Raw genomic sequence first — 23,111 nt, 5'->3', positions numbered from 1 at the left:
GGTTGAAAGTGTTGTTATCGCAAATGGCCACACATACATAATTACCACTGGTACCACACACATGTTGTTGAACAAAACAAAACAAAAAAAAATTGATAAGAAAAAAAATTCAAAAAATTAAATTAAATCCATGTTTTTCGTTATCTACAAATATATTTCTTCTATACCATAACCAAGGTCATAAATATACATGACCACATACCAAGGTCGTATTATCATCTGGTGTTATTATTGCTTCAGCAATATTAACACAAGTTGTGTCAACCATCATCATATATCAATTGAATTCCCGAATTTATGGAATTGTTATTGATTTTTAAATAGACAAAACCGGGAATTCTCTGTGACAAATGTATGAAAAATATGAAAATCTTTTATTAGTTATTTTTTTTTTGGACATTGAATACAAAATGAAAAAATTGAATACAAAAAATATGATATAAAAAAATGCAATGAAAGAATTTAATCAAATGTCCACTTAATGCAAATCAGGTAAATTTTTATATTTTTTACGATACAGTTCCTGTGTCCATTGTTTTTTGTCTCGAACTTTATCCATTAAACATTGCTAATTCAACGATAAAATTACAATGTTAAAAGATGTTAAAAGTTCATTGTTTATATATAAATACTTACCAATAGATTTTTTTCCAAATTTAAATTTAAACCATTATATTTCTTCTCCAACAGCGGAAATTGGCTTATTAATTTTTTAAAAATGAATCTGAATATTGTTTCAGGTATAAAACACAAAAGCAATCTCTTATCAGATATCTTATCAGCACCGATATCTGCTAAGAGAAGCTTTGATTTTAAATCTTCTATGATATCATCAACTATGATGTTTAATTGATAATTCATATGGCAAGTTTTTGAAAGTTGTACAAATTTTTCGACATGAATTTTATCTTGTATTGCCATTAGTTTTGGATCACGTTGTTTCGTTATTTCGAATTCATGACGCAAATCTTTGATAATTTTATCTTTTTCTTCTAAAAGATTTCGACATTCTTGGTAACATTCTTCAAGTTTTTTGGCCAATAATAATTTTTTTTTCTTCAATTCATCACACTTACATGGATTTTTTTTATTTACGATTTTCATATCCACACCAACAACATTTTCAAACGTTTCATGAGCAGTTATAGTTGATGATTGAAATGAACGAATTTTATTTTTTTCGAATACATTTAAGGTTGAAGAATCACAAGTAGAATCTGGTTCCATCATTGATGTTGTATTTGATGTTTTTTTTTTTTTTTTTTGAACAGTAAAAAATTTGTTGATGAAATGCAGAAATTCAGTCTTTAAGACTTGAAAAAACCAAATGTGCTTTATGGTCAAAATGTACAGCTTTTTTATATATGTTGATATGGGCTCAGATTTTGCTGCTGTTCGATTAAAGTTCAGATATAAGTAAAACGTATCATGAACTCTTATCATTGGTTGAAAGTGTTGTTATTGCAAGTGGCCACACATACATAATTACCACTGGTATCACACACATGTTGTTGAACAAAACAAAACAAAAAAAAATTGAAAAAATTAAATTAAATCCATGTTTTTCGTTATCTACAAATATATTTCTTCTATACCATAACCAAGGTCATAAACATAACCCCATAGGTACACACATATATGGTCAAATGTTCAATGTGTGTGTGTGTGTGTGTGCATTTTTTTTGCGTCCTTTGATAATCTTTTAGCAAGAAACATTTTTTTGTGACGCTAAATACTAAACAAAGATAACGACGAAACAGCAGGGTCGAAATATATGATCAACTATTATTGAAATCTACCAAGGTCATAAATGCCAAAAAACAAAAAACAAAACAAATGTATACAACTGACAATTTGGTTTCATAAAAGTAAAAAAAAAAAATAAAAAATAAAAAAATTATTCGAAAGTCAGCTTCACTGCGCGAATGAATCAAATTGTTCGATTAGTATATCATCATATTTGAAGGCCATAAAAAATTACAACCATCATCATCATCATCATCGTCAGTAATCATTTCATCATTTAAATTTTATTATTATAAGACAATTAAGACACACACACACACAACGACGATTTAGGAACAATCAAACGAACGTTTATAAACGTTTTGTTTTTAAATGATATAAATTCACACATGGTTCACAGGATTGACAACAACAACAACAATAATAATAATGAACAAAAAGGCAGAGATATAAAAGATTAAAAGTACAAAAAAAAGAAAAGATTTTAAAAAAAATGAAACGAAAAAAAAAGAACGTATGGTATCGAAAAATCCAATCGTTGTGTGTGTGTTACAATGACAAATGTTCACACACACACATAGATGAATATTGGCCATTAATCAACCATAATAATCGATGATAATTTTCTTGGACGTTTTTTTGGACTTTCATTTCCACCATTTGATCCATTATTTTTATCATTCAATGTTGTTGTTGTTGTTTGGTGTTGATGCTGTTGTTGTTGTTGAATGTTTCCATGTGGAATAGTACTTTCAATAAGACCATCATCATTATCTTTTTTATATGTTGGAATCTGTTGTTGATAATTATCGATAATATTTGGATCATCATCATTATTATTATTATTTTCTTTATCATTCAATTTATCAATATCTTCATCACCAATTTTAAATAATTCAGTAAATTGTACTTTGTTATTTTCATCAGTATAATAATATGCCATAACTGCATCATTATTTTTAGTAATTTGCAACATTCTATCAAAATTTCCATCATTAGCATTAAGATGATCATGACATTTTTCTAGAATTTCTTTCTCCCAATTCAATGCTTTATTAGCAATCTCAATGGCATTATTTTGATCAATTTCATTGATATCGATATCTATTACTTTACTATCCAATGATGATGATGGACCATCAATATCATCATCAATAACATCATTATTATTGTTTCGTGTATCCATTGTTGTTTTTACATTAGATTGATCAGGTTTAACATCTAATTTTAGATCAAAATTTAGCTGTGAAATAACACGTTCAGGTGGTAGATCTGGATGGCTACCCATTTCAATCATTGATCTTCGTCTTGGTTTATTACGATTCTGATTGACTTCACGACCTGCATATGATGCTTTACGATATTTAATTGGGTCCAGTTTTTTCAAATCTAAACTTTTACTTTCTTTTAATGGTTGATTATTAATCATTATTTTTTGTTGTTGTTGCTGTTGTTGTAGTTGTAGTTGTTGTTGTTGTTTGGCTATATCATTCATAAACAATGATTTCGAATGACTGGATGATTTTCGTATTTTCGTTAAATTTTCTTCACTTGTATAATCAAATTCTTTGACTGCTAATTGACAACTAAATTTGGCTGAATAAAAATAACGATTTGATTCAATTTTAACCAATAATGATTTCAATAACGATATAAAACGCATAAATGATTCTTTCAATTCTTTTTGTATATCTGGTAATTTTTCATAGATTTTACTAAACAATACGATTGTAATATCGATCGGCAATAGATATGGTATGCTCAATATTGACAATAATTTCATTGGACGATGACGGAATAGCCAATTTATTATTCCTTTGTTTACCTGATCACAGGCTTCTTGAATAGCTAAATATACATTTCATAGAAAAAATGAATAAAAAAAAATTCAATATTAATAAATCAGACGCCCACTATTTGATAATGAAAACAAGTTCAACGATGTTTACCTTCAACAACGGATTCAGGCAATGAATCAAGGATGGCAATTTGCCTTCGATATTCACAATCACGACAATTGGCATGATGTTTATGATGTCTATGATGTTTATTTGATGTTTCTTCTTTTTCTAATGTAAAATGTATGGCCAAACATCTTGTACAGGATATTTTATCTACAAGAGAATGAAATGAAAAAAAAAACAGAAGAGAACAAGTGTGAGGATTATTATTGTGATGAAAAAAAACAACAATAAAGAATTCAAGATCAGAAAAAAAAGTAAAATAAATATTAAAAAAAAGAAAGCAACAAAACACGTACTATTACGTTGAAGATAACGAAGTGCATCATCGAAACCTTGTTGACAAATTTTACTCAATGTTTCCGGATGTGCTGGAAATAATATCCTTGATATACGATATATATTCGATGGTGATATCGATATAGATGTATTTGTAAAATTAAATTGAAATAAATTAAATGTATCATCCTGTGGACATATATCGGATTCGCCAGAAAATGGTGATACGGTTATAGTATTTTCATCCAATATTGGTAAATTATTCGTACATCCACCATCAATATAGGTGATGCCATTAAATTTAGGCGGTAATAAACCCGACCATAATGGTATGAAACATGAACATTGTAATGCCTAAAATATATCAATGAATGATAAGAAAGTAAAGAGAAATAGAGAAAAAAATGAAAATTTGATTGATTGATTGATTTGATAAATATCATACGATCGATACGAAGTTCGTGTAATCACCGAATTCATTATTATGAACACCAAAACGGGGAAAAAAATTGAAGATATTTCTCCAAATTTTTTTTTTCATTTCATCATATCATTATCAACAACAATCATCGATCATAGATTAATTAATTTGACAGAAAAAAAACTAACCTTGATCAGTTCCTCTTTAGATTTGAATTGATTAATGATAACATTTTTACCATCACTAACCCTGGTAACACTTATGTACATACGGCCATTAGCCCTGATATGTGCATCATCTGGTAGGGTACGCATAAGGAGATCATATAGAATACGATTAATATCGAATGATGGATGAAATGGACCAAGTGCTCGGGCACGAGCACGCATTGCTACATTTAGTATTTCACTTGTACTTTCACCTGTTGTTATAAATGGAAAAAATAAAAAATTAAATTACGGAAATGAAAAAATTTCACTAATGAACAAATAATAAATTCATTGGGCAAATAATTCATTCTCATTGATTGAATTTTTGCCTGAATCGATCATGTGATAAAAGTTTCTTTTTTTTATTTTTAAATTGAAATCCTTGAAACACCGCTACACACAAAAAAATTTTCCATTCATACAAATTTTCTTATCGGCAGCCACACATCATCTTTAAATAAAAAAAACTAATGGGTGGAAGGAGAAAAAATGTTCCATTTTAATAATTTGAGAGCGTATATTACGAGTATATATCATCAATGACACAATACACTCAACGTATATACGTGATATTGCAGTGTGTACAAAGATTTCGTAATTTAAAAATTTTTCTACCTTTTTCTATAGAAATACAGCTGAACACATTATTAAATTATATAAAACAAAACAAAACAAAAAAAAAATAATAATTACCCAATGGCATATCACAGACAAGACTAATTGCCGCTAATGAACCGGCTGATGCTCCTAAAAATTTTGTATCCGGTGATATTGGTGCATATTCACGTAGACAAGATGCAACACCGACATGATAAAGGCCCATAAAACCACAACCAGAAAAGCTGAATGAAATCGGTTTGGTTGGATCTAATTTTTCCATTTTTTTTTTTTGATTCTTCGTTTTGATTGATTCTTATTTTATCACAAGAATTTGATTATTATCATATATAAAAAATTGGTAAAATACTTGAAACATTCAGGAATTCAAGTTTTTTTTTGACGATAGTGAAAAATGAAAAATTTTTCGAAAAAAAATAAAAAAAAAACACGCAATATAACTTGTTGTTGTTGTTGCAGACAAAAAAAAGATAATAATTTTCACGACGATACATTAATGTAAGCACAAAACACACATTCGATCATAAGATTTGATGATTTGTTTGTTGGTTTGATGTGTAAAGGACAGGATTTATATATTCCGATGAAAAACGCAAATACAATCATGTCGTCGATAAAATGATGATGATGACAAATTGATTATAGATGTATAGGTGTAATAGTGCATATGTCGTTGTCATCATTGTCGTCGTCGATGATGATGATGATGATGATGATGGACACAAAATCACTGCCGATAAATGTTTTCGGTATAAATCATCATCGACTATTATCAATTATAAATTTTGATGATCAATCATTCATCAAATGAAAAAAAGGAGGAAAAAAAATTCACTTTTGAATGATTGGTTGTCTGGTTTGAAGAGTTCGTATATGTGTGTGTGTTTATGTAATGTTTTCGATGATATATTATCGATCGAATGAATCGAATTGCATTGATTCGATCGAATGAAATATGGCAGTGGACAAAAAAAACCGCTATATACACATGAAATTATCAACATCCAAGTCGTAAAAACTAATGAAAAGATGGGGGGGAACAAAAAAAAAGAAATTAAAAATCGAAAATTAAGAAGATAACCCATCATCAACACACACCTCCTACAATACCAAATGATAATGATAATAAGCAATGATGATCATTTGAAAACAAATAGAAATGATTGTCGTCGTCGTCGTTGTCGTTTGAGTTGAATGTTTGTATATTTTTTTTTCTTCTTCTTCTTCGAATCAACTAACTATATATATTTCTATATGCGAATTGATTATTATCGAATACAGAAGAAAATATCTTTATGCGCGAGAGTCGTTTATACGTTGTCAATCATCATTACATTTCATTGATGATCATCGAGGATTTTTTTTTTTTTTTTTTTGATTATTGCATTGCCAATTTTACATTGGTAATAATATTGATTAAGCAATATCAAATAATGATGATTTTTCATTGAATCGTTAAAGACTTGCAACTATAAATTATGTACACACATATGCATGGCTTTTTATTTCTTTGGAGCCACTGCTCAAATGATCATCATCATCATCATCAACAAAATCAAGGTTCCAAACACACAACAACACACAAATTCGAAACATTTCATTAGATTCTATTCATAGATGGCGTTGATGTTTTTGTTTTTTTTTTATTTGATTTGATTTGATTTGATTCTCTCAAAAAAAAGGAATAAATAAAAATTCTTTATTCATTTATATTTAATTAATACTTAATTATTATATTTAAAAATTCTACCAATTTCATCAATTGTACGTCCTTTTGTTTCTGGTATAAAATAACCAAATATAACAATGGTAATATTAACCACAGTGAATAACCAATATGTACCATATTCTTTTAACAATTGGAATAATGTTTTTGTTGAAAAAATCATAATGAATGTACCAATAGATGAATAAACTGAAGTGCTTGACATTACTAACCATACAGCTTGTGGTGGTGTAATTTCGGCAATAATAATCCAACAAAGTGGACCAATACCAAATGAATATGCACTTACAAATATGGATACACAAATAATTGGAAGTATCGATGATGATGATTGTTGAATATTCGATGTTGATAAATGTATGTAATAATAAACACCTAATGTACCAATACTTAATGCTTGTGCAGTGCCAGAAATTATCAAAAGAATTCGTCGTCCAAAACGATCGATTGAAAAACCACCGATAATGGTCGTGGCCAACATGATTGCATTAGTTATTGAACTGGATTGTTTAGCTGATAATGTTGAACCGGAATTTTTAAAAATATCATTCATCGAATAGATAATGATACTAGAACCACAGAATTGTTGAAATGTCATAACAACCATTGCTATTATGAATGGTTTATAAATATCTTTTCGTCGTAATGATTTTAAAAGTCCATGATGATGATGATTACTTTGGTTAACCATATTGTTCATTTTATCTGATGATTTTTTCATTTCAATAAGATTATCTAATTCTTGTTGAATATCGCTATTTTTCGAACGTAATCGACGAAGATTTTTTTCAGCTTGTTTTATAGATTCATTTTTATCGTTTATAAAATTGATACACCATACTGGTGATTCAGGCATAAAACACATTATGATCATCATCAATGTTGTCGGTACAATGGCAAAAAATCCCAAATGATTCCAATGAAAGTTCATAACGTTCAATATGTTGATTAAAAGCATACCTAAAACGGCGAAAAACTACAAGAAAAAATATTGAAATTAAATAAACAAAAAAAAAAAAAAAAAATTCTCATCTAAAATTCAACATACACCAATGGACATTCCAATGTAACCACGAATATTTGGTGTCGAAATTTCGGCTATATAAAGTGGTATCGTTGGGATCGAAATTCCCAATCCAATACCATTAATCACACGACCAATGATTATGATCGATGAACAACGAGCAAAACCGATACAAAGCCAAGCCATACCGAATGGTATGCCCAATAATATGAGCATTTTTTTACGACCAAATTTATCGATTAGATAACCACAGCTAAAACCACCAAATAATGATCCTAATGTCCATATGGATGCAATTAATTTTTTTTCAATATCATTAGGAAACACTGGCGATTTCCAATGATCATTATTGTTTGTTGTAGTGAAATTCGTATCCAATTCTTCGCCGGCAATCGATGTCCAACCCATTGTCATACCGAATGATAATGATAATGATTCAACACAAATAGCTACAACATATATTAACCATGATGGTTTGAATTTATTTAATTTATTATTATCATCATCAACATCAATATTTGATCGTTCGATATTGCTGTTGTTGTTGTTGATAGATGATAGTGATGAACGATTTTCATTGGAATCGATTGTGGCCATTATTAGTGGAAATTTGATCGTGAATATTACAAATTAATCATAGAAAATTTGTGGATAAATCGTTTAAAACTTACTATAGTGCGAATTGAAATCAATTTTTGTTTGCTTTTGGATTTTGATTTTAAAATTTTTGTTTTGTCAAGTTTTTTGTGCTCAATTCATTAAAAATCAAAAATCTATAACAACCAATTTTGTATCATCCGGTATTATTTTAATCATTTTTTTTCTATTAATTAATTAATTGATATTGATTGATATAGATGATAATATATATGGGCTTTTTGTATATGATCCATACTCTAATTATTTGTCTGGATTCAATTTTTTTTTTTGAAAATTATCATGTCGCCAGATGGCATGATCAAAGATCGTAGAGAGAGAGAGAGAGGGGGTGAATCCTGGATCCAAGTTAATGGGTGGGCGCTACACAATTTGGGTAGAAATAATTCGAATGTTTTTTTTGGATCAATGTTCCGCTACTACTTTTTATTACTACTACTACTATCGTATAGTAGTGTGTTTGTTACCGAATAATGGAGCTCATCATCACCATGCGATTTTTTTTTTTGTTAATCTCAAAATAACAATCCTGAATCATCCAGGATTTGATTTGTATTCAAATCAAATCAAATCAAATCATATATTATATATGAAGAAAATGTGGCGATTCGTAAATTTTCGTTGGTTTAATCAACAAATCGATAATAATGGAAATAATCGATTACGAGATTATATTCTCATATTATCATTTGCATCATTATTATATTTGAATAGTTTGGATGCTGATTTTGCATATGATGATAAGTAAGTAATTTTTTGATGATTTTTATTATTATGTCTAATAAATTTGATGATAATCAAATTTCATTTGTAGTCGAGCCATTCTAAATAATCAAGATGTTCTATCAACAACACCTTGGTATCATTTATTTATTAATGATTTCTGGGGTACACCAATACAATCTTCCAATAGTCATGGTAGTTATCGACCAATAACGGTTGTATCGTTTCGTTTGAATCATATGATTCATGGCCATACACCATTTGGTTTTCATCTAGTCAATCTTTTATTACATTTAATTGTAACATTATTGTATACAATATTCATTGAACGATTGCTCAATGGTCGACGACAACGACGAATTACATTGATTGCATCATTGTTATTTGCAAGCCATCCTATTCATGTTGAATCGGTTACAAGTATTGTTGGTCGTGCCGATGTTGGTGCTGCATTATTCTATCTATTGGCATTATATTTCTATGTAAAATTCGTTGAATCCAATAATCATGGACAATGTAGAAAATATCTTTGCTATACAATTGTGATGGCAACATTTTCAATGCTAACCAAAGAACATGGAATCACATGTTTACTATTATGCATTATTTATCATCTATTCATTGTTCATCATTTTTTTCCATTTAATCGTCAAAATTGGACGAAAATATTACGTCAACAAGAATATGGTCAATTACGACGTGGTATTCGTACCATATCCATTGCATTAATAATAATGATTATATTTCGTTTATCGATTCATCGTTATCGGCCATCATTTTCATCGGCCGATAATCCAATCAGTGATAATCCATCTGTGATGGTTCGATTTTTAACATTTCATTATTTACCTGTATTCAATTTTTGGCTACTTATCTATCCACAATGGTTAAGTTTTGATTGGTCTATGGATGCCATACCATTGATTGTGTCTTGGTTTGATCGTCGTAATATTTTTACATTCATCTTTTATGCAATAATCATCGAATTTGCACGACGAACTTTGTATTATTATTCCCTTGTATCATCACCATCATCATCATTATCAATTTCTGCTTCAAATAACAATATTCGAAAACGATCCAATCATCAATGTATTCGTTGTGACAATTTTCAAATCAAAAATCTATATCAACAACAACAACTACCACAACCGTCATTTGAAATTGATAGCAACAACAATAATGTTGGTGGAATAAATTACAATCATCAGCAAAATCAACAACCATTTGCCATATTCGATTTGAATAATAATGATCCACAAATGCCCAATCAAAATGAACCAATAATCGATCTCAATAATAATAATAATAATAATTTCGGACGATCATCATTACCACCGCCCAAACAGACGATAATTTCACAATCAACAACACAATGCAAACAATCAAAATATAAATTGGTCAAAGGAAAAAAACTTAGCGAAATTGATTGTATTGTATTATCATTGGCAATGATGATTGTACCATTTTTACCGGCAACAAATCTTTTCTTCTACATTGGTTTCGTTGTTGCCGAACGTATACTTTATATTCCTAGTTTTGGATTCTGTTTGTTCATTGCTGTTTGTGTGGAAAAATTCATTCAATATGTACAACGATATCATCTAATCAAATATATTATCTATTTGTGTTATTTAATATTGATCATTTCATTTTCAATTCGAACCATATTACGAAATATTGATTGGTTAACCGAAGAAAATTTGTACCGTTCAGGCATAGTTATCAATCCACCCAAAGGTGAATGACAAAAAAAAAGAAGCAGAAAAAAAACCGAATACACTCATTAATACGAGTACATTTTTCGATATCTAATGTACTAAATATTTCATCAATATTTTAGGCACAATGAACAAAAAAAAAAAAAAAATTTCTACATGTCATGTTTTAGTAAAAAAGGGAAATTGTGATAACGACGACGATGATGATAAATGATGACAACTGATTTTCAACAAGTTAAAATATATTGACAAAAAAAAAAAAGTTTTTGATAAAATTCAAGGTCAATTCCATATACACATTCAAGGATACACAAGAATCACACTATATAGCACATGAGATAGATTTTGTCAAAATTGATCATAAAATTGTTCAATGAATCAATCAAATAGAATCATGTGATTGGGTTTTTTTTTTTGTTCACTCGTGACAATTAGCCAGTGTGTGTGTGTCATCGTGACTAAAATGACAAATTGTGAAATTGAAAAATTATGATGAATTTCGATACATAGAATCTAATCAATCATCAATTTTTTTTCTTTCTTTTTTTTGAACCAAAAAAACGAATTAGCTTATGGAAATCTGGCCAATATACTTAGCCAACAAGGTAGAAATGATGAAGCTGAACAAATGTATCGAAAAGCATTGGAATATCGAATCAATATGGCTGATGTTCATTATAATCTGTAAGTGATTTTTTTTCTCATTTGTACACATTCATCACCATCATCTTTTTTATTTTTTTTTGATAAAAATTTTTTTTTTTTTTCATATAGTGGATTATTATTGCAAAATGAACAACGATATAATGAAGCCATACATTGTTATCAACAAGCTATCCGATTTCGTCCACGTTTGGCAATGGCTTATCTGAATATTGGTGTTATCTATTCACGTTTAGGTGACAAAAATCGTGCCAAACAATTTTATGAAAAATGTTCACAATTAGATAATTATGGCCTTAAAGATATTCGTAATCATGAAATCACGAGGATTTCCGCATTATATAACCTTGGCCAATTATTTTTGGATGATGAAAATTATATTGAAGCATTGAAAATATATAGACAAGCTATATTTCAGATTCCATCATATTATCAGCCACATTCATTATACAATAAAATTGCTGAAGTTTATAATCGAATGAATCGTACAGCCGATGCGGAAATCTGGTTCCGTAAATCATTAACTATAAAACATGATCATATACCAGCCTATCTGACATATGCAAGGATGTTGATAAAAACAAATCGAACATTTGAAGCCGAACAATTATATCGAAAAGCAATGTTACTTTCATCCAATGATACTGCCATCTATCATCATTATGGTAAAGAAAAGATTTTAAGAATGATTTAATTAATTTTTTTTTTATTATTAATTCTGAAAATTCTGATGTTTTGTCCCACCAACAACAACAACAACAACAAAAAAAAGGTCAATTTAAATTCAATAATGGACAACTTAAAGATGCATTGGCCATCTATATGAAAGGTTTTGAATCATTTCCAAATGATTGTGATATTGTTATCAATGTTGCAAATATTCTTCGTCAATTACAACAGCCAATAAATGCAGAAATCTATTATAAATTGGCAACAAAATTACGACCAAATGATTTGATAACACATTCAAATCTGGGTGCCATTTATCATTTAAATGGTAAATTTAAATTGGCCAAACAAAGTTATCAACGTGCATTGGAATTGAAACCAGATGATAATATAACAAAGATCAATTTAGCTAGATTAGATAGAATAATTATTGCACAACAAAAATCATAATAATAAATCCAATTGCTGCCAAATCAAGATAATATATATGCCACTCCATAATTAGATATAAATCTATTTCAATGCGGGAAAACTTTTGACACACACACACACTGTGGTATGTAGCTTTGACAAAGCATTTTTTCATTGTTCTAGCTCCGCACACTTTGCTGCAGATTTTGCATCCCATAGATGGTGCAGTCATTCAATAGAACATAGAAAGAGTTCGAATCGTCGAATTCGAATTTTGATAGCGACCACGTGATTTTCATTTTGTGTGAATGTATATGAGTATTTGATGAGTATGTTTGTATTATTATAAGTATTGAAAAGTGAGTATTGTATTGTTATAGTGATGTCGATTCATGTGATTAACATAATTGACTTATTGCTCAAAGATCGTATTGCGATGTTGACCTATTTTGCTGAAGGTAATTAATTCGATGAACAATAATAAGATGCTGATTGATTTGGATTTACGTAAATCTTCCAAAGGTTCCACACATGCAAAAAAAAAATGATAATTAAACAATTTGCAGTAAGCAAAAAAAAAGGGGGGGCGGCGCAGCCGCCACACCTGCGGGTATCCAGCTATATTGACTGTCAGGAGTCAGCCCCGCAGGGCCAGCCTGGGGCAGGCGCGAAGCGCCTGTACCGGGCTGGTTCACCTTATTATTTAATCATTTCCAGAATTTTGATATACACACAGCAGCAATAATAAAGAGGGAATCATCAGATCACCATATCCATAGATTACTTACGTGTAATTAAAAAACAAAAAAAAAATCACATTCACTTATAGCCATTTATAATGATGATGATAATTATCAATTTTTTTTTCTAAAAACCCGTGACATTTAATCTCTTCAACTTTTGATTAAGGTTTTATCATCATCATAATCCATTTGGATGATTTAATACAAATGAGATTTAAATGTTAAAATAATATGATGGTCGATTATTTTTGTTGTTGTTGTTGTTGATGATGTTGTTGTTGTTGTGATTGATTACTGAAAACAAAAGAAAAAATTTTTTTGCTATACATAAAAAAAATATGAATATTCAAAAACGACATAATCATAATTCATCCACAATCATTCGAATGAAAAGAAAACATCTATGTACAACATCTGTTTTGTTGATTATAATCATGATGATTTCATTGATATTGTTATCGAAAATGATTTCAGCCCACCATAATCATAATGATATTATTATTATTGATGATGATGATGATGATCATCATCATGTGATGACGAATATATCTGAATTGTTTAACCAAAACATTATCGATACATTATCGAATGAAGCACCTTTATCATTAGATTTTCATGTTAAATTTCCATCATCATTTGCCGTGTTGGTCAATTATGGTGTTCATGGCCATAAAACTAAATTATATTCATCATGGATACATAATGATAGATGTAAAACGAATGAAATTTGGGATCCATTCAATAATCAATGTCGACGTTTATATTGTCGTGATGGAAACCATAAATTTCAAGATGATAATTGTGTCTATAATAAAGATGATCCGAAACCGGTTATTGAATTCTTGGATTCATTAAGTAAATTCATCAATATTACATTGGATTTTAGTACAATCAAAAGAATCGACAAAAATTGGATCGTCCACAATGGTGATAACATTATCAATGAATTCAGAAATAAATTCGCTGCCAAATGGGGTATGAATATGAATCATTTAGTCAACATTTCTATCGAATATTTGCATGAAAATAGTTTATCGATTAATTTTTTGATATTGGACAATCGAAAAAATATCATCATTTTCAATAATCTAAGTCATAGAATTATATTCAATCAATCAGAACAATATGAATTGCAAAATATATGGATGACAGCCGTTGCTATACATTCGATTGTTTCGGAATTGAAAAATTTTTGTCTCAATATAACTGATATGCCATTATGGTATTGGAATTCAGAATTTGCATTCATAACACGTGATGATCAAACATATCTTTATGTAAATGGAACTGGACGTTTATATCAAACTGGTCAATATACTGGTAGTATATTATATGTTGGCGATGTAAACGATATGAATGCAATGAATCATCATATGGATGATGATGATAATGATGATGATACCATTGAATCAATGGCTAAATTTTCAACAAATGCTGTTGTTTGTGAACAAACATTAATCGATTATGATTGTCCACGTATACTATTGTCACGTGATGAATATGAATTCATCAATGGTATTGATTTATATTCACATAATATTCATTATGAACATTATGAATTATCGGATAATAATAGTATTTATGTTTGTATAAAAAATTCAACCAAATCATATGATTATTATGATATTTATGCAAAAAATTTAGACACAATGATCGAATCAATATTATCGACAACATTAATGTTTATATCGATCATAATGTTAACATTATTGTTGATTACATTCATACGATTCGATCAAATACGTCGATCGATTAATGGATTTAATTCAATAAATCTGGCCATAAGTCTTGAAATGATGCAGCTATTATTTTTATCGAATCAATTCATTCAAAATTGTCGTATTGTAGCCGTTTTGTTTCATTTTTTTATCTTGTCAACAATTTCATGGTCAAGGTAATGTTTTAAATCAAATTATGAATGAATGAATGAATGAATGAATTTAAATTGTGTGTTTTCTTTTCATCTTTTTCAATGGATCATTAGTGTAATTGCATACGAAATGTATCGTGTATTTATAACGACCAAACTTGTCACACGTACATTATCGAATCGTAGCCAGAACAAAATACGTTTACGATACGGTCTGGTTGGATATATTTCAACATTTTCCATCATTATTGTGGCCAATGTTGGCGATATTTTTAATTTGGAACCAATAAAAGGTGATTATGGCCGTTTAGAATTGACCGAAGTTTGTTGGATGCGTCGTACACGTGCAACCATTTATTATTTCATTATACCAGCAACGGTGGCCATTATTTATAATCTATTATTATATGTTCGTATTGTTTGTAATATTCGTCATGATTTAAAAAGTATTTCAAGTTTACGACGAATTACACGTATTTCATCATCATCATCATCATCATCGCCCACACATGCAACAAAATCATCATCATCATCATCAACATCAAATTCAAATAGAATGACCATATCAGTGATAAGCAGTGATTTTTATGATTACGAAAAACAACAACAACAAAAACGACAACAATCGCTATCATCGACAACATCTTTAATATCATCACCATCACCATCATCAACATCAAGAACAAATACAAAACAATTTTTTAAAAATCAAACATCATTATATGTAAAATTAGGTGTACCATTAGGTTTTACCTGGATCATTGCATTAATATTGATCATTATATCACAGGATGTAAAGAATCTAATACTCACTCGTATCATATCATATGTATTCATCATTGCAAATACATCACAAGGAATTGTATTATTTTTATCACATGGTGTATATAGAAAATTATTTAAAAGAAACAAATAAATATCATCATTTATCATTTATCGAATTTTATTCGGAGAAAAAAAAATTTAATATTAATGTAAATGTACGAAAGAATACAAAAGAAAAAAAAGGTAGTATAACAAATTAAACGACGACGGGAAAAATAATAATAATTTAACAAAACTAAATAGTCACATGAAAAAAAAACATATAGTGAATTTTACTTATCCATTATGTTCTTCTTTTTTTTCTTCTTCCATTGATTTGTATTTTATTATGTATAGTGATCAATCAATCGATAATCAATTTATACTAGACTAGATGAATCATTCCGTAATGATAATGGTGGATTTTTCATAAAATATACGGCCAATTCATATGTACCCATCATTACAGCCGTATTTGGTATTTGTCCTGAATACAGAAAAAAAAATTATTGATTATTAATAAACAAAAAACAAATCAACAATTAATTACGAAGCAATTGTGTTGCAAGGCCACGATAAATTCCTTTACGAATTCCTTCTTCTCTATATACCAAAATGATTGTTTGGAAAAATTTTTTATATCGATCACCTTCTTCCCGTAGACGAGTTCTTGCCACTTCTGAATATTTGATACAAATGAGAAAACAAAAAAAAAAAAGGATTTTAAAGGAAGGGTTTGCCTTTTTTTGCCACTAAATTCAACATTGATTACCATGTGGATAGGCAATAATTGATGCAAATGATTTTGAAATGGCTGCTGCAGCCATACAACGAAAAAAAGTTGCCAATTGTGATCCATTTATTTGTTCGTTCGATGATTGATAAACAGCGGCATTATTATTATTATTATTATTATTATTAGTTAATGTTAAATCATTTTTGGAAAAATTCATTGATGATGATGGCGATGATGAGGTCATAATTGTTGATGAATTCTGATTTACATGAAACCATTTTGATTTAATAAATTCATAAATCACAAAATGTATAATAGTTTCACTAATTCCAAAATAACTGGCAGTTATTCCTTTATAAAAACCAGCTATACCATTGTGATTGTAAACATTTTTAATGCAACTCCATGCAGTCATTCCTTGAAGACTATTTTTTTTAAACAAAACAAAAAAAAAACAAAATTACAAATATTGATGACAATATGATGATATTCACCTTTTATCTAATTGCATTCGTGTTTTAATGAACCAAATTGGATTAGTCAATGTACAGGATACAAATCCACCACTGGCAGCCGATATCATATGAACATAAGGCGTATCCGGTGTTATTCGATGATTACACCAGGATTTTACTTGTGAATAAGTACAAAAATAAATTGCTCTATATATAGAAAAAAATATTGATTAATGAAATCAAATCCAGTAATTTAAAACAAAAACATTACCTAGAAGGTGCTACACCTACAATATTTGGCCCAAGACCTTTGAATATGGCACTTGGACCTTCGGTATTGATTATATGTTTGATACAATTCCATATGGTCATACGATTCTTTCCAATTGCAAATGATGATGATGATGATGTGGATGTGGATGCCGATGTCGTTGATGATGTATTTTTAACAAGATTAGGTTCATTATCAAAATTAGCAACAGATGATTGTAGACGAGTTTTAACCACCTCTAATGGACAGGTTGCAATGGCACCAAATGTACCGCCAAGTCTTTTTTGGAACAAAAATAATTTTAAAATTAAAAAAAATCCAAAAAAAAAACAAACAAACAAATATGATTACCCTCCGGCGATCAGATGAACAAATGTATCATAGGACATAAATCCAAAAGAATATTTTTCTTTTCCGCTTTGTATATATGAGATTTAAATTTTCATCAAAACGCATTTAAAAAAAAACGGTGCAAACGTAACACAATGGATGAGTGCGTGTGTGTGTGTGTGTGTTGTATGTTGGTATGGGTATATCGATCAAAAGAAAAAAAATCTACATTGACAACATTCGAAATGATGATGATCAAACCGACCCAAAAAAATAAAAATGAAATTATCTTGATGAACAAAAAAAAAATTTCACTGTGTTTGTTTTTGTCTATTTTACTTTTGATTTTTGTCGATTATTTTTTACAATAAAAGATTCAGATTATTATTATTATTGGAAAAGAAAATCGAAATAAAAAAAAAGAAATTTTTCTGTTGTTCTTATTGTTCAAAACATTATTGATTTTTTTTCTGTGTCGATGATCATCAATCAACAATTATTATTATTATGTTACACAGTAAAAATATATTTTCGTTTCTTATTGAGATTTAGAATGCATCAGAGTATCACATGCGAATCGATTTGGTCATGATGATGATGATGTTGTTGATGTTGGTGATGATGAAAAACACCGATATACATGCATGCATTTTTTTGATCATCATAAAATTTTCTATACATATGTCTATATAGACAGCATAGGTTCGTTCACGTTAAATTGGACATCATCATCATCATGTTTATATATTCGAAAAAAAATGTGCGCGTAAATTTTTTCTTTTTTTTCATGAAAATGATAATAAATAATAAAATAATACAACGTTAGAATTAACGAAAATCATCATCATCACACACACACACACGTCTAATATTAACAAATTAAAATAACAAACATCCAATAATTGATTGATTATAGATATGATTCACTGAAATCATTTTCCGATAATTTAGACAATGTTTTTGCTGTTGATGTTTGAAAACCAGAATCACTTGTAATATCCATATTGATTATATCGTTTGTTGCTGTTGTCATTGTTGTATTGGCCATCATTTGATTATGATTTTCTATTTCTGGTTCCTGTATTCTAACTGCTTTTTTCAATATAGTTTTTATTTGTGTTTTATCTTTTTCTTCCAAACGTTTTCGTTCCATTTGTTCTTTGCTTAATTGTTCGATTCGTTTTTTTACCTCTTCAATTTGTCTTTCTTTTTCCGATATTTTCATTTTCAATTCATCATTTTCAGTATTCAAACGTAAAAATCTATCTTCTTCTTCTTTTGTTGACATTGTTTCATTGAATGTATTATTCATACCGGTACCTAAATTTTGTCGATGTTGAACAATGGCAACAATTTTCGGTACAAATATCAATGCCATCGATAATATACAACAGAATATAATTGTCAGACCAATGAATGCAAAATGTGAATTGACTTGATTATCGATGACCAATGATACTGGTCCGGTTATTAAACATAATATCTATTTGGAATATTGAAATCAAGCCAAAAATTGGTAAAATTTTAAAAATACAAAATAAACAAATATAAATCACATACCACAACATTATAAATACTCATTGCAACAAGACGTGAATCATTAATTTGTTTCAATTTAGCACTTCTTGTCTCATATGATAGAAATAGACCGAAAAATAGTACCAAACCTTTGTAGCCATATAATAGACCATACCATATTAGACTTGCTTCACAATGTTCCAATAATGGTTGAAACTAAATCAACAACAACAACAAAAAAAATTCAAAAATTAATCCGCAATATTATCATTCAATCAATCAATTGAAATTCAAACCTTAACATCATCATCAATTGTTGATGGTGGATCTTCTAATGGAAAATATTCCATACGTCTTGACATTGGATCATATAGATACCAGATGACCAAAATGATTATATCCAGTGTACAGAATACTGTAATGATTAGATAGCTTTGATTATTGTTAATTTTTCGTTTATTCTGTGTATGTAACACATGACATGTCCAAATTTTGGCAAACATTGCACCAAAAAATAATGAAAATCCTATGGACAAAAAGAATGCCCTTGACTGTCGTCAAAAAAAATATATATATGAAAAATCAATAAATATAATTTACAGCCAGCAATCAGTTTATAGCCACTTACATTACAAACAACTTGAAAATAATCAATACCAATATCTTGACCATCTAAACCGAATAGCTGTACGGATATTAGACAGAATATACAACCAACTAACATTATATTATTTGATGATGAACTTGACATTTGAATGAATCTAAATGAAATGAAAATGAAACAAAAAAAAATTCCAATAAGTAAATATTCAAATATATAATCAATACACACAAACCTATTATTACGAAATTTATAATTAAAACAAAGTAATGAAATAGCAAATAATATGCCAATAATCGCTACAGCACTTATTGATACGAATAATGTACGATTAACAGTCATTAATGTTGGTACAATTTCTGTACGATCTTTTGGTACACGACCAGATATATACCATTGTTCCCTATCATACCAAGTAAGATTATCGGTTGCTGTATCATAAAATCCTAATGTTTGATATGTTCCATTGATCATTTGTTCAATTAATGTCCATGATATACGATCACCGATATCGTTGAATGCAACATCGCCTGAATTTTTGTTTTTTTCGTTTTTTTTTTACAAATTCCATTGTATATATAGAGATCAATGATCGAATGACGTGCAATAATGGGAAAAAATAAACAGAAAAAAACAAATTCAAAAGAAATCATTGGATTAATGAAATGGAAAATTTTGATGATTAAAAAAATAAAAAAAAAATTCACCTGAAACGCCTAAAAATTGTACCCGTTGTAATTCAGATTTAATTATATCCGTTATTTCTTTTTTTTCATAATCAAAATCATCCAATGACATTCCCAATTCATCTAATCGTGCTATCGAACGATTCAATGCAAATGCAACAGCCCATATTGCATCATATGCTAATGGTGCTTCTTGGAAACCTTCCTGTGGTTTTTCACCATGTGGAAACCATTCTTTATATTTAGGTAATTGTTTTTGATATTCATGTAACCAATCTTTGGCCGTCATACCTATAAATGATGATAATAAATAAAAAAAAAAAATTTTTTAGAAATTAATTTCACATTGATAATTAAACACTAACCAGCGATTGTTATTTCTGGTCCTTGATTAAGCATCAATGCTTCGGTTGTAAAATGTTTTTCAACCACGGCCATCATTTCATCCATCGTACAATTGATACCGGTGGATGGATGAAACCAATTATCTTCATACCAACCGATTAGAAACCAAACATGTTGTTTACCATAAAGGCCATTTTTATATGCTTCACACATCATTTTTCTAGCTGCACCACCATATGCCATCGCGACGATAATACGAGCATCTTGTCTGGCTAAACTTTTAACCGCTTCAGTTGGATCATCCAAAAATGATACACGTGTTACGATTTCAATATCAGCTTCTTTACATTTTATTTCTAAATCTTTTCCAGTCTAAAATTTTGAGAGTCAAAATTATTGGCACAAAAAACAAAAAAAAATTCCAACAACAAACTTACCGTAACAAATACTTCTTCAGCTTCAATAATGATGGCAATTCTTGTCCATTTAAATTTTTTAAACAATTTCACTCTTGTCGGATTGTGTATGGTAGCAGATGGGTGTGTACGAAAAAATGTTGGAAAACGTTTACGATCGGATAATGCCGGTGAACTGGAACCATAACCAATAACAATTAAATTATACATTTTAGCCGTTTCGGCTATAGTTGAACAAACAATTGAACAACCACCAAGTATTAATGTTTTATTTGGCGGCGTATAGATCAGATCATACAGTACAGCTGAACTAAGACCAGGATCACACTATATGAATGGTAAACAAATAAATAAATAAATAAAGTCAGTCGATCAATCAATCAATCAATCAATTAATCAATTAATCAATCAAAAATTCATTTTACCTGGCTATTATTCCATGTTATGTTCAAATAATAACCGGATAATAAATTTTCATTATTATTAACATCTTCTAATGCCATCATTGCTGCTGGTAGGCAACCTTGTCCACCAAGCCAACCGGTTGTACCATTCATTGGAAATAGGCCACCAATTTCAATATATTTCAATTTACTTTTATCCAATGGTTTACGTTTTGCAAATGAATATTGTGATGATGATGATAGTGATGACAGTGGTGATGATTTTGTTATAGAATAATCATGATTATTATGATGATTTTTATAACGATCAATAAATGATGATCGATGATTTGGATCATTATTATCAAAATGTATCACATGATCACCATTGAATGAATGACAGAATTCAATTATAATTATTATAACGATAAGAATTATGATTAAAAATAATCTACACCAACGATTTTGATTCAATGATGGAAAATTTGTTATTGTCATTGAATCCATGGTTATCGGATGAAAATTGTTGCCATACACGCACACACACACACACACATCAAATCGAAACAAAACAAACCAATAATAAATTCGGTTATTATTTTTGGGACGATTAATACATCCCACACAAAAATTTTTTTTTTATTATTATTAATTTGAAAATAAAATTGTCCATGAACCAGAGTATGGGCCAAACATTTTTTTTCTTCTTCTTCTTCTTCTTCGATTGAACCAATAACAACAACAACAACAACAACCATTGCCACTACAAATAAAAAAAGTTCATTCATTCATTCATTTTGTCATGAACGTAAGAAAAAAAAGAATTCGACCCGATCCAGAATTAATGGAATGGAATAGAATTTTCATGTTTTGCGCATGTTCGATTCGAATATTTTGGTTTCAAATGAAACATTCGAATGAAATTTTTTTTTTTTTTTTTTTTTGAAATTTATCTCCCGTTTTCTTCAAAAACGCATTGATTGATTAATGAATTTTCTGGATAAACAGAGAAAAAATTGAATTTGATCAACTGATATTTCGGCATTTTTTTTCACCTGAAGCCGGATCATCATCATCATCATTTTTTTTTGTATATACCACAAAACCTCTACAACTGTTGCGAAT

General features: G+C 29.1%; 6 protein-coding genes across 6 annotated transcripts; 2 read left to right on the top strand and 4 right to left on the bottom strand.

Annotated features, from left to right (window-relative positions):
- Positions 1 to 355: 355 nt before the first annotated feature.
- Positions 356 to 8,674, bottom strand: LOC124497721 (facilitated trehalose transporter Tret1). Its single transcript, XM_075734394.1, has 4 exons — positions 8,009 to 8,674; positions 7,003 to 7,936; positions 637 to 1,022; positions 356 to 568 (listed from the first exon to the last, which is right to left on the bottom strand). The coding sequence occupies exons 1-4, from the start codon at positions 8,579 to 8,581 to the stop codon at positions 479 to 481; spliced, it is 1,983 nt and encodes a 660-aa protein (XP_075590509.1). The 5' UTR covers positions 8,582 to 8,674; the 3' UTR covers positions 356 to 478.
- LOC124498094 (uncharacterized) lies at positions 2,015 to 6,763 on the bottom strand. The gene is made up of 6 exons (XM_047061805.2): positions 6,333 to 6,763; positions 5,310 to 6,252; positions 4,596 to 4,828; positions 4,007 to 4,340; positions 3,696 to 3,860; positions 2,015 to 3,594 (listed from the first exon to the last, which is right to left on the bottom strand). Exons 2-6 carry the CDS (start codon positions 5,494 to 5,496, stop codon positions 2,342 to 2,344), a joined length of 2,172 nt encoding a protein of 723 aa, XP_046917761.2. The 5' UTR covers positions 5,497 to 6,252; positions 6,333 to 6,763; the 3' UTR covers positions 2,015 to 2,341.
- Positions 8,675 to 8,984: 310 nt separating the features above from the next.
- Positions 8,985 to 12,970, top strand: LOC124497425 (protein O-mannosyl-transferase TMTC2). Its single transcript, XM_047061077.2, has 5 exons — positions 8,985 to 9,385; positions 9,456 to 11,104; positions 11,655 to 11,769; positions 11,860 to 12,413; positions 12,521 to 12,970. Exons 1-5 carry the CDS (start codon positions 8,994 to 8,996, stop codon positions 12,865 to 12,867), a joined length of 3,057 nt encoding a protein of 1,018 aa, XP_046917033.2. The 5' UTR covers positions 8,985 to 8,993; the 3' UTR covers positions 12,868 to 12,970.
- A 735-nt stretch (positions 12,971 to 13,705) lies between these two features.
- LOC124498023 (uncharacterized) lies at positions 13,706 to 16,382 on the top strand. The gene is made up of 2 exons (XM_047061724.2): positions 13,706 to 15,465; positions 15,556 to 16,382. The coding sequence occupies exons 1-2, from the start codon at positions 13,910 to 13,912 to the stop codon at positions 16,355 to 16,357; spliced, it is 2,358 nt and encodes a 785-aa protein (XP_046917680.2). The 5' UTR covers positions 13,706 to 13,909; the 3' UTR covers positions 16,358 to 16,382.
- Positions 16,361 to 18,713, bottom strand: Rim2 (replication in mitochondria 2). The gene is made up of 6 exons (XM_047061725.2): positions 18,059 to 18,713; positions 17,708 to 17,986; positions 17,476 to 17,643; positions 17,018 to 17,406; positions 16,796 to 16,924; positions 16,361 to 16,732 (listed from the first exon to the last, which is right to left on the bottom strand). Exons 1-6 carry the CDS (start codon positions 18,094 to 18,096, stop codon positions 16,626 to 16,628), a joined length of 1,110 nt encoding a protein of 369 aa, XP_046917681.2. The 5' UTR covers positions 18,097 to 18,713; the 3' UTR covers positions 16,361 to 16,625.
- Positions 18,714 to 18,795: 82 nt separating this feature from the next.
- On the bottom strand, positions 18,796 to 22,744 carry LOC124497670 (gamma-aminobutyric acid type B receptor subunit 1). Its single transcript, XM_047061344.2, has 9 exons — positions 22,029 to 22,744; positions 21,625 to 21,930; positions 21,208 to 21,559; positions 20,864 to 21,133; positions 20,392 to 20,686; positions 20,184 to 20,316; positions 19,852 to 20,106; positions 19,598 to 19,771; positions 18,796 to 19,520 (listed from the first exon to the last, which is right to left on the bottom strand). Exons 1-9 carry the CDS (start codon positions 22,491 to 22,493, stop codon positions 18,948 to 18,950), a joined length of 2,823 nt encoding a protein of 940 aa, XP_046917300.2. The 5' UTR covers positions 22,494 to 22,744; the 3' UTR covers positions 18,796 to 18,947.
- Between the last annotated feature and the right edge of the window lie 367 nt (positions 22,745 to 23,111).

This window comes from Dermatophagoides farinae, chromosome 9 (genome assembly GCF_024713945.1).
Source record: "Dermatophagoides farinae isolate YC_2012a chromosome 9, ASM2471394v1, whole genome shotgun sequence".
NCBI classification, from domain to species: domain Eukaryota; kingdom Metazoa; phylum Arthropoda; class Arachnida; order Sarcoptiformes; family Pyroglyphidae; genus Dermatophagoides; species Dermatophagoides farinae.
Note: the sequence above shows the minus strand (reverse complement) of the source record. Positions and strands in the feature narration are given on the sequence as shown.

What these genes read in the sequence shown, in the direction of transcription:
- LOC124498094 (XM_047061805.2), bottom strand. Translation starts at nt 5,496, where the DNA reads ATGGAAAAATTAGATCCAACCAAACCGATTTCATTCAGCTTTTCTGGT. An exon ending in TGTCTGTGATATGCCATTGG is followed by an intron (nt 4,829 to 5,309) that starts GTAATTATTATT and finishes TTATAACAACAG; the next exon opens with GTGAAAGTACAAGTGAAATA. An exon ending in CTAAAGAGGAACTGATCAAG is followed by an intron (nt 4,341 to 4,595) that starts GTTAGTTTTTTT and finishes GATATATTTTAG; the next exon opens with GCATTACAATGTTCATGTTT.
- LOC124497721 (XM_075734394.1), bottom strand. Translation starts at nt 8,581, where the DNA reads ATGGCCACAATCGATTCCAATGAAAATCGTTCATCACTATCATCTATC. An exon ending in TATACCAGAAACAAAAGGAC is followed by an intron (nt 1,023 to 7,002) that starts GTACAATTGATG and finishes AAAAACTTGAAG; the next exon opens with AATGTTACCAAGAATGTCGA. An exon ending in ATTTGGAAAAAAATCTATTG is followed by an intron (nt 569 to 636) that starts GTAAGTATTTAT and finishes TCGTTGAATTAG; the next exon opens with CAATGTTTAATGGATAAAGT.
- LOC124497425 (XM_047061077.2), top strand. Translation starts at nt 8,994, where the DNA reads ATGGGTGGGCGCTACACAATTTGGGTAGAAATAATTCGAATGTTTTTT. An exon ending in AGTTATCAATCCACCCAAAG is followed by an intron (nt 11,105 to 11,654) that starts GTGAATGACAAA and finishes AAAACGAATTAG; the next exon opens with CTTATGGAAATCTGGCCAAT. An exon ending in TGCCATCTATCATCATTATG is followed by an intron (nt 12,414 to 12,520) that starts GTAAAGAAAAGA and finishes AACAAAAAAAAG; the next exon opens with GTCAATTTAAATTCAATAAT.
- LOC124498023 (XM_047061724.2), top strand. Translation starts at nt 13,910, where the DNA reads ATGAATATTCAAAAACGACATAATCATAATTCATCCACAATCATTCGA. An exon ending in TCAACAATTTCATGGTCAAG is followed by an intron (nt 15,466 to 15,555) that starts GTAATGTTTTAA and finishes ATGGATCATTAG; the next exon opens with TGTAATTGCATACGAAATGT.
- Rim2 (XM_047061725.2), bottom strand. Translation starts at nt 18,096, where the DNA reads ATGTCCTATGATACATTTGTTCATCTGATCGCCGGAGG. An exon ending in GTAGGTGTAGCACCTTCTAG is followed by an intron (nt 17,644 to 17,707) that starts GTAATGTTTTTG and finishes TTCTATATATAG; the next exon opens with AGCAATTTATTTTTGTACTT. An exon ending in CGAATGCAATTAGATAAAAG is followed by an intron (nt 17,407 to 17,475) that starts GTGAATATCATC and finishes TAAAAAAAATAG; the next exon opens with TCTTCAAGGAATGACTGCAT.
- LOC124497670 (XM_047061344.2), bottom strand. Translation starts at nt 22,493, where the DNA reads ATGGATTCAATGACAATAACAAATTTTCCATCATTGAATCAAAATCGT. An exon ending in TAACATGGAATAATAGCCAG is followed by an intron (nt 21,931 to 22,028) that starts GTAAAATGAATT and finishes CCATTCATATAG; the next exon opens with TGTGATCCTGGTCTTAGTTC. An exon ending in CTGAAGAAGTATTTGTTACG is followed by an intron (nt 21,560 to 21,624) that starts GTAAGTTTGTTG and finishes TCAAAATTTTAG; the next exon opens with ACTGGAAAAGATTTAGAAAT.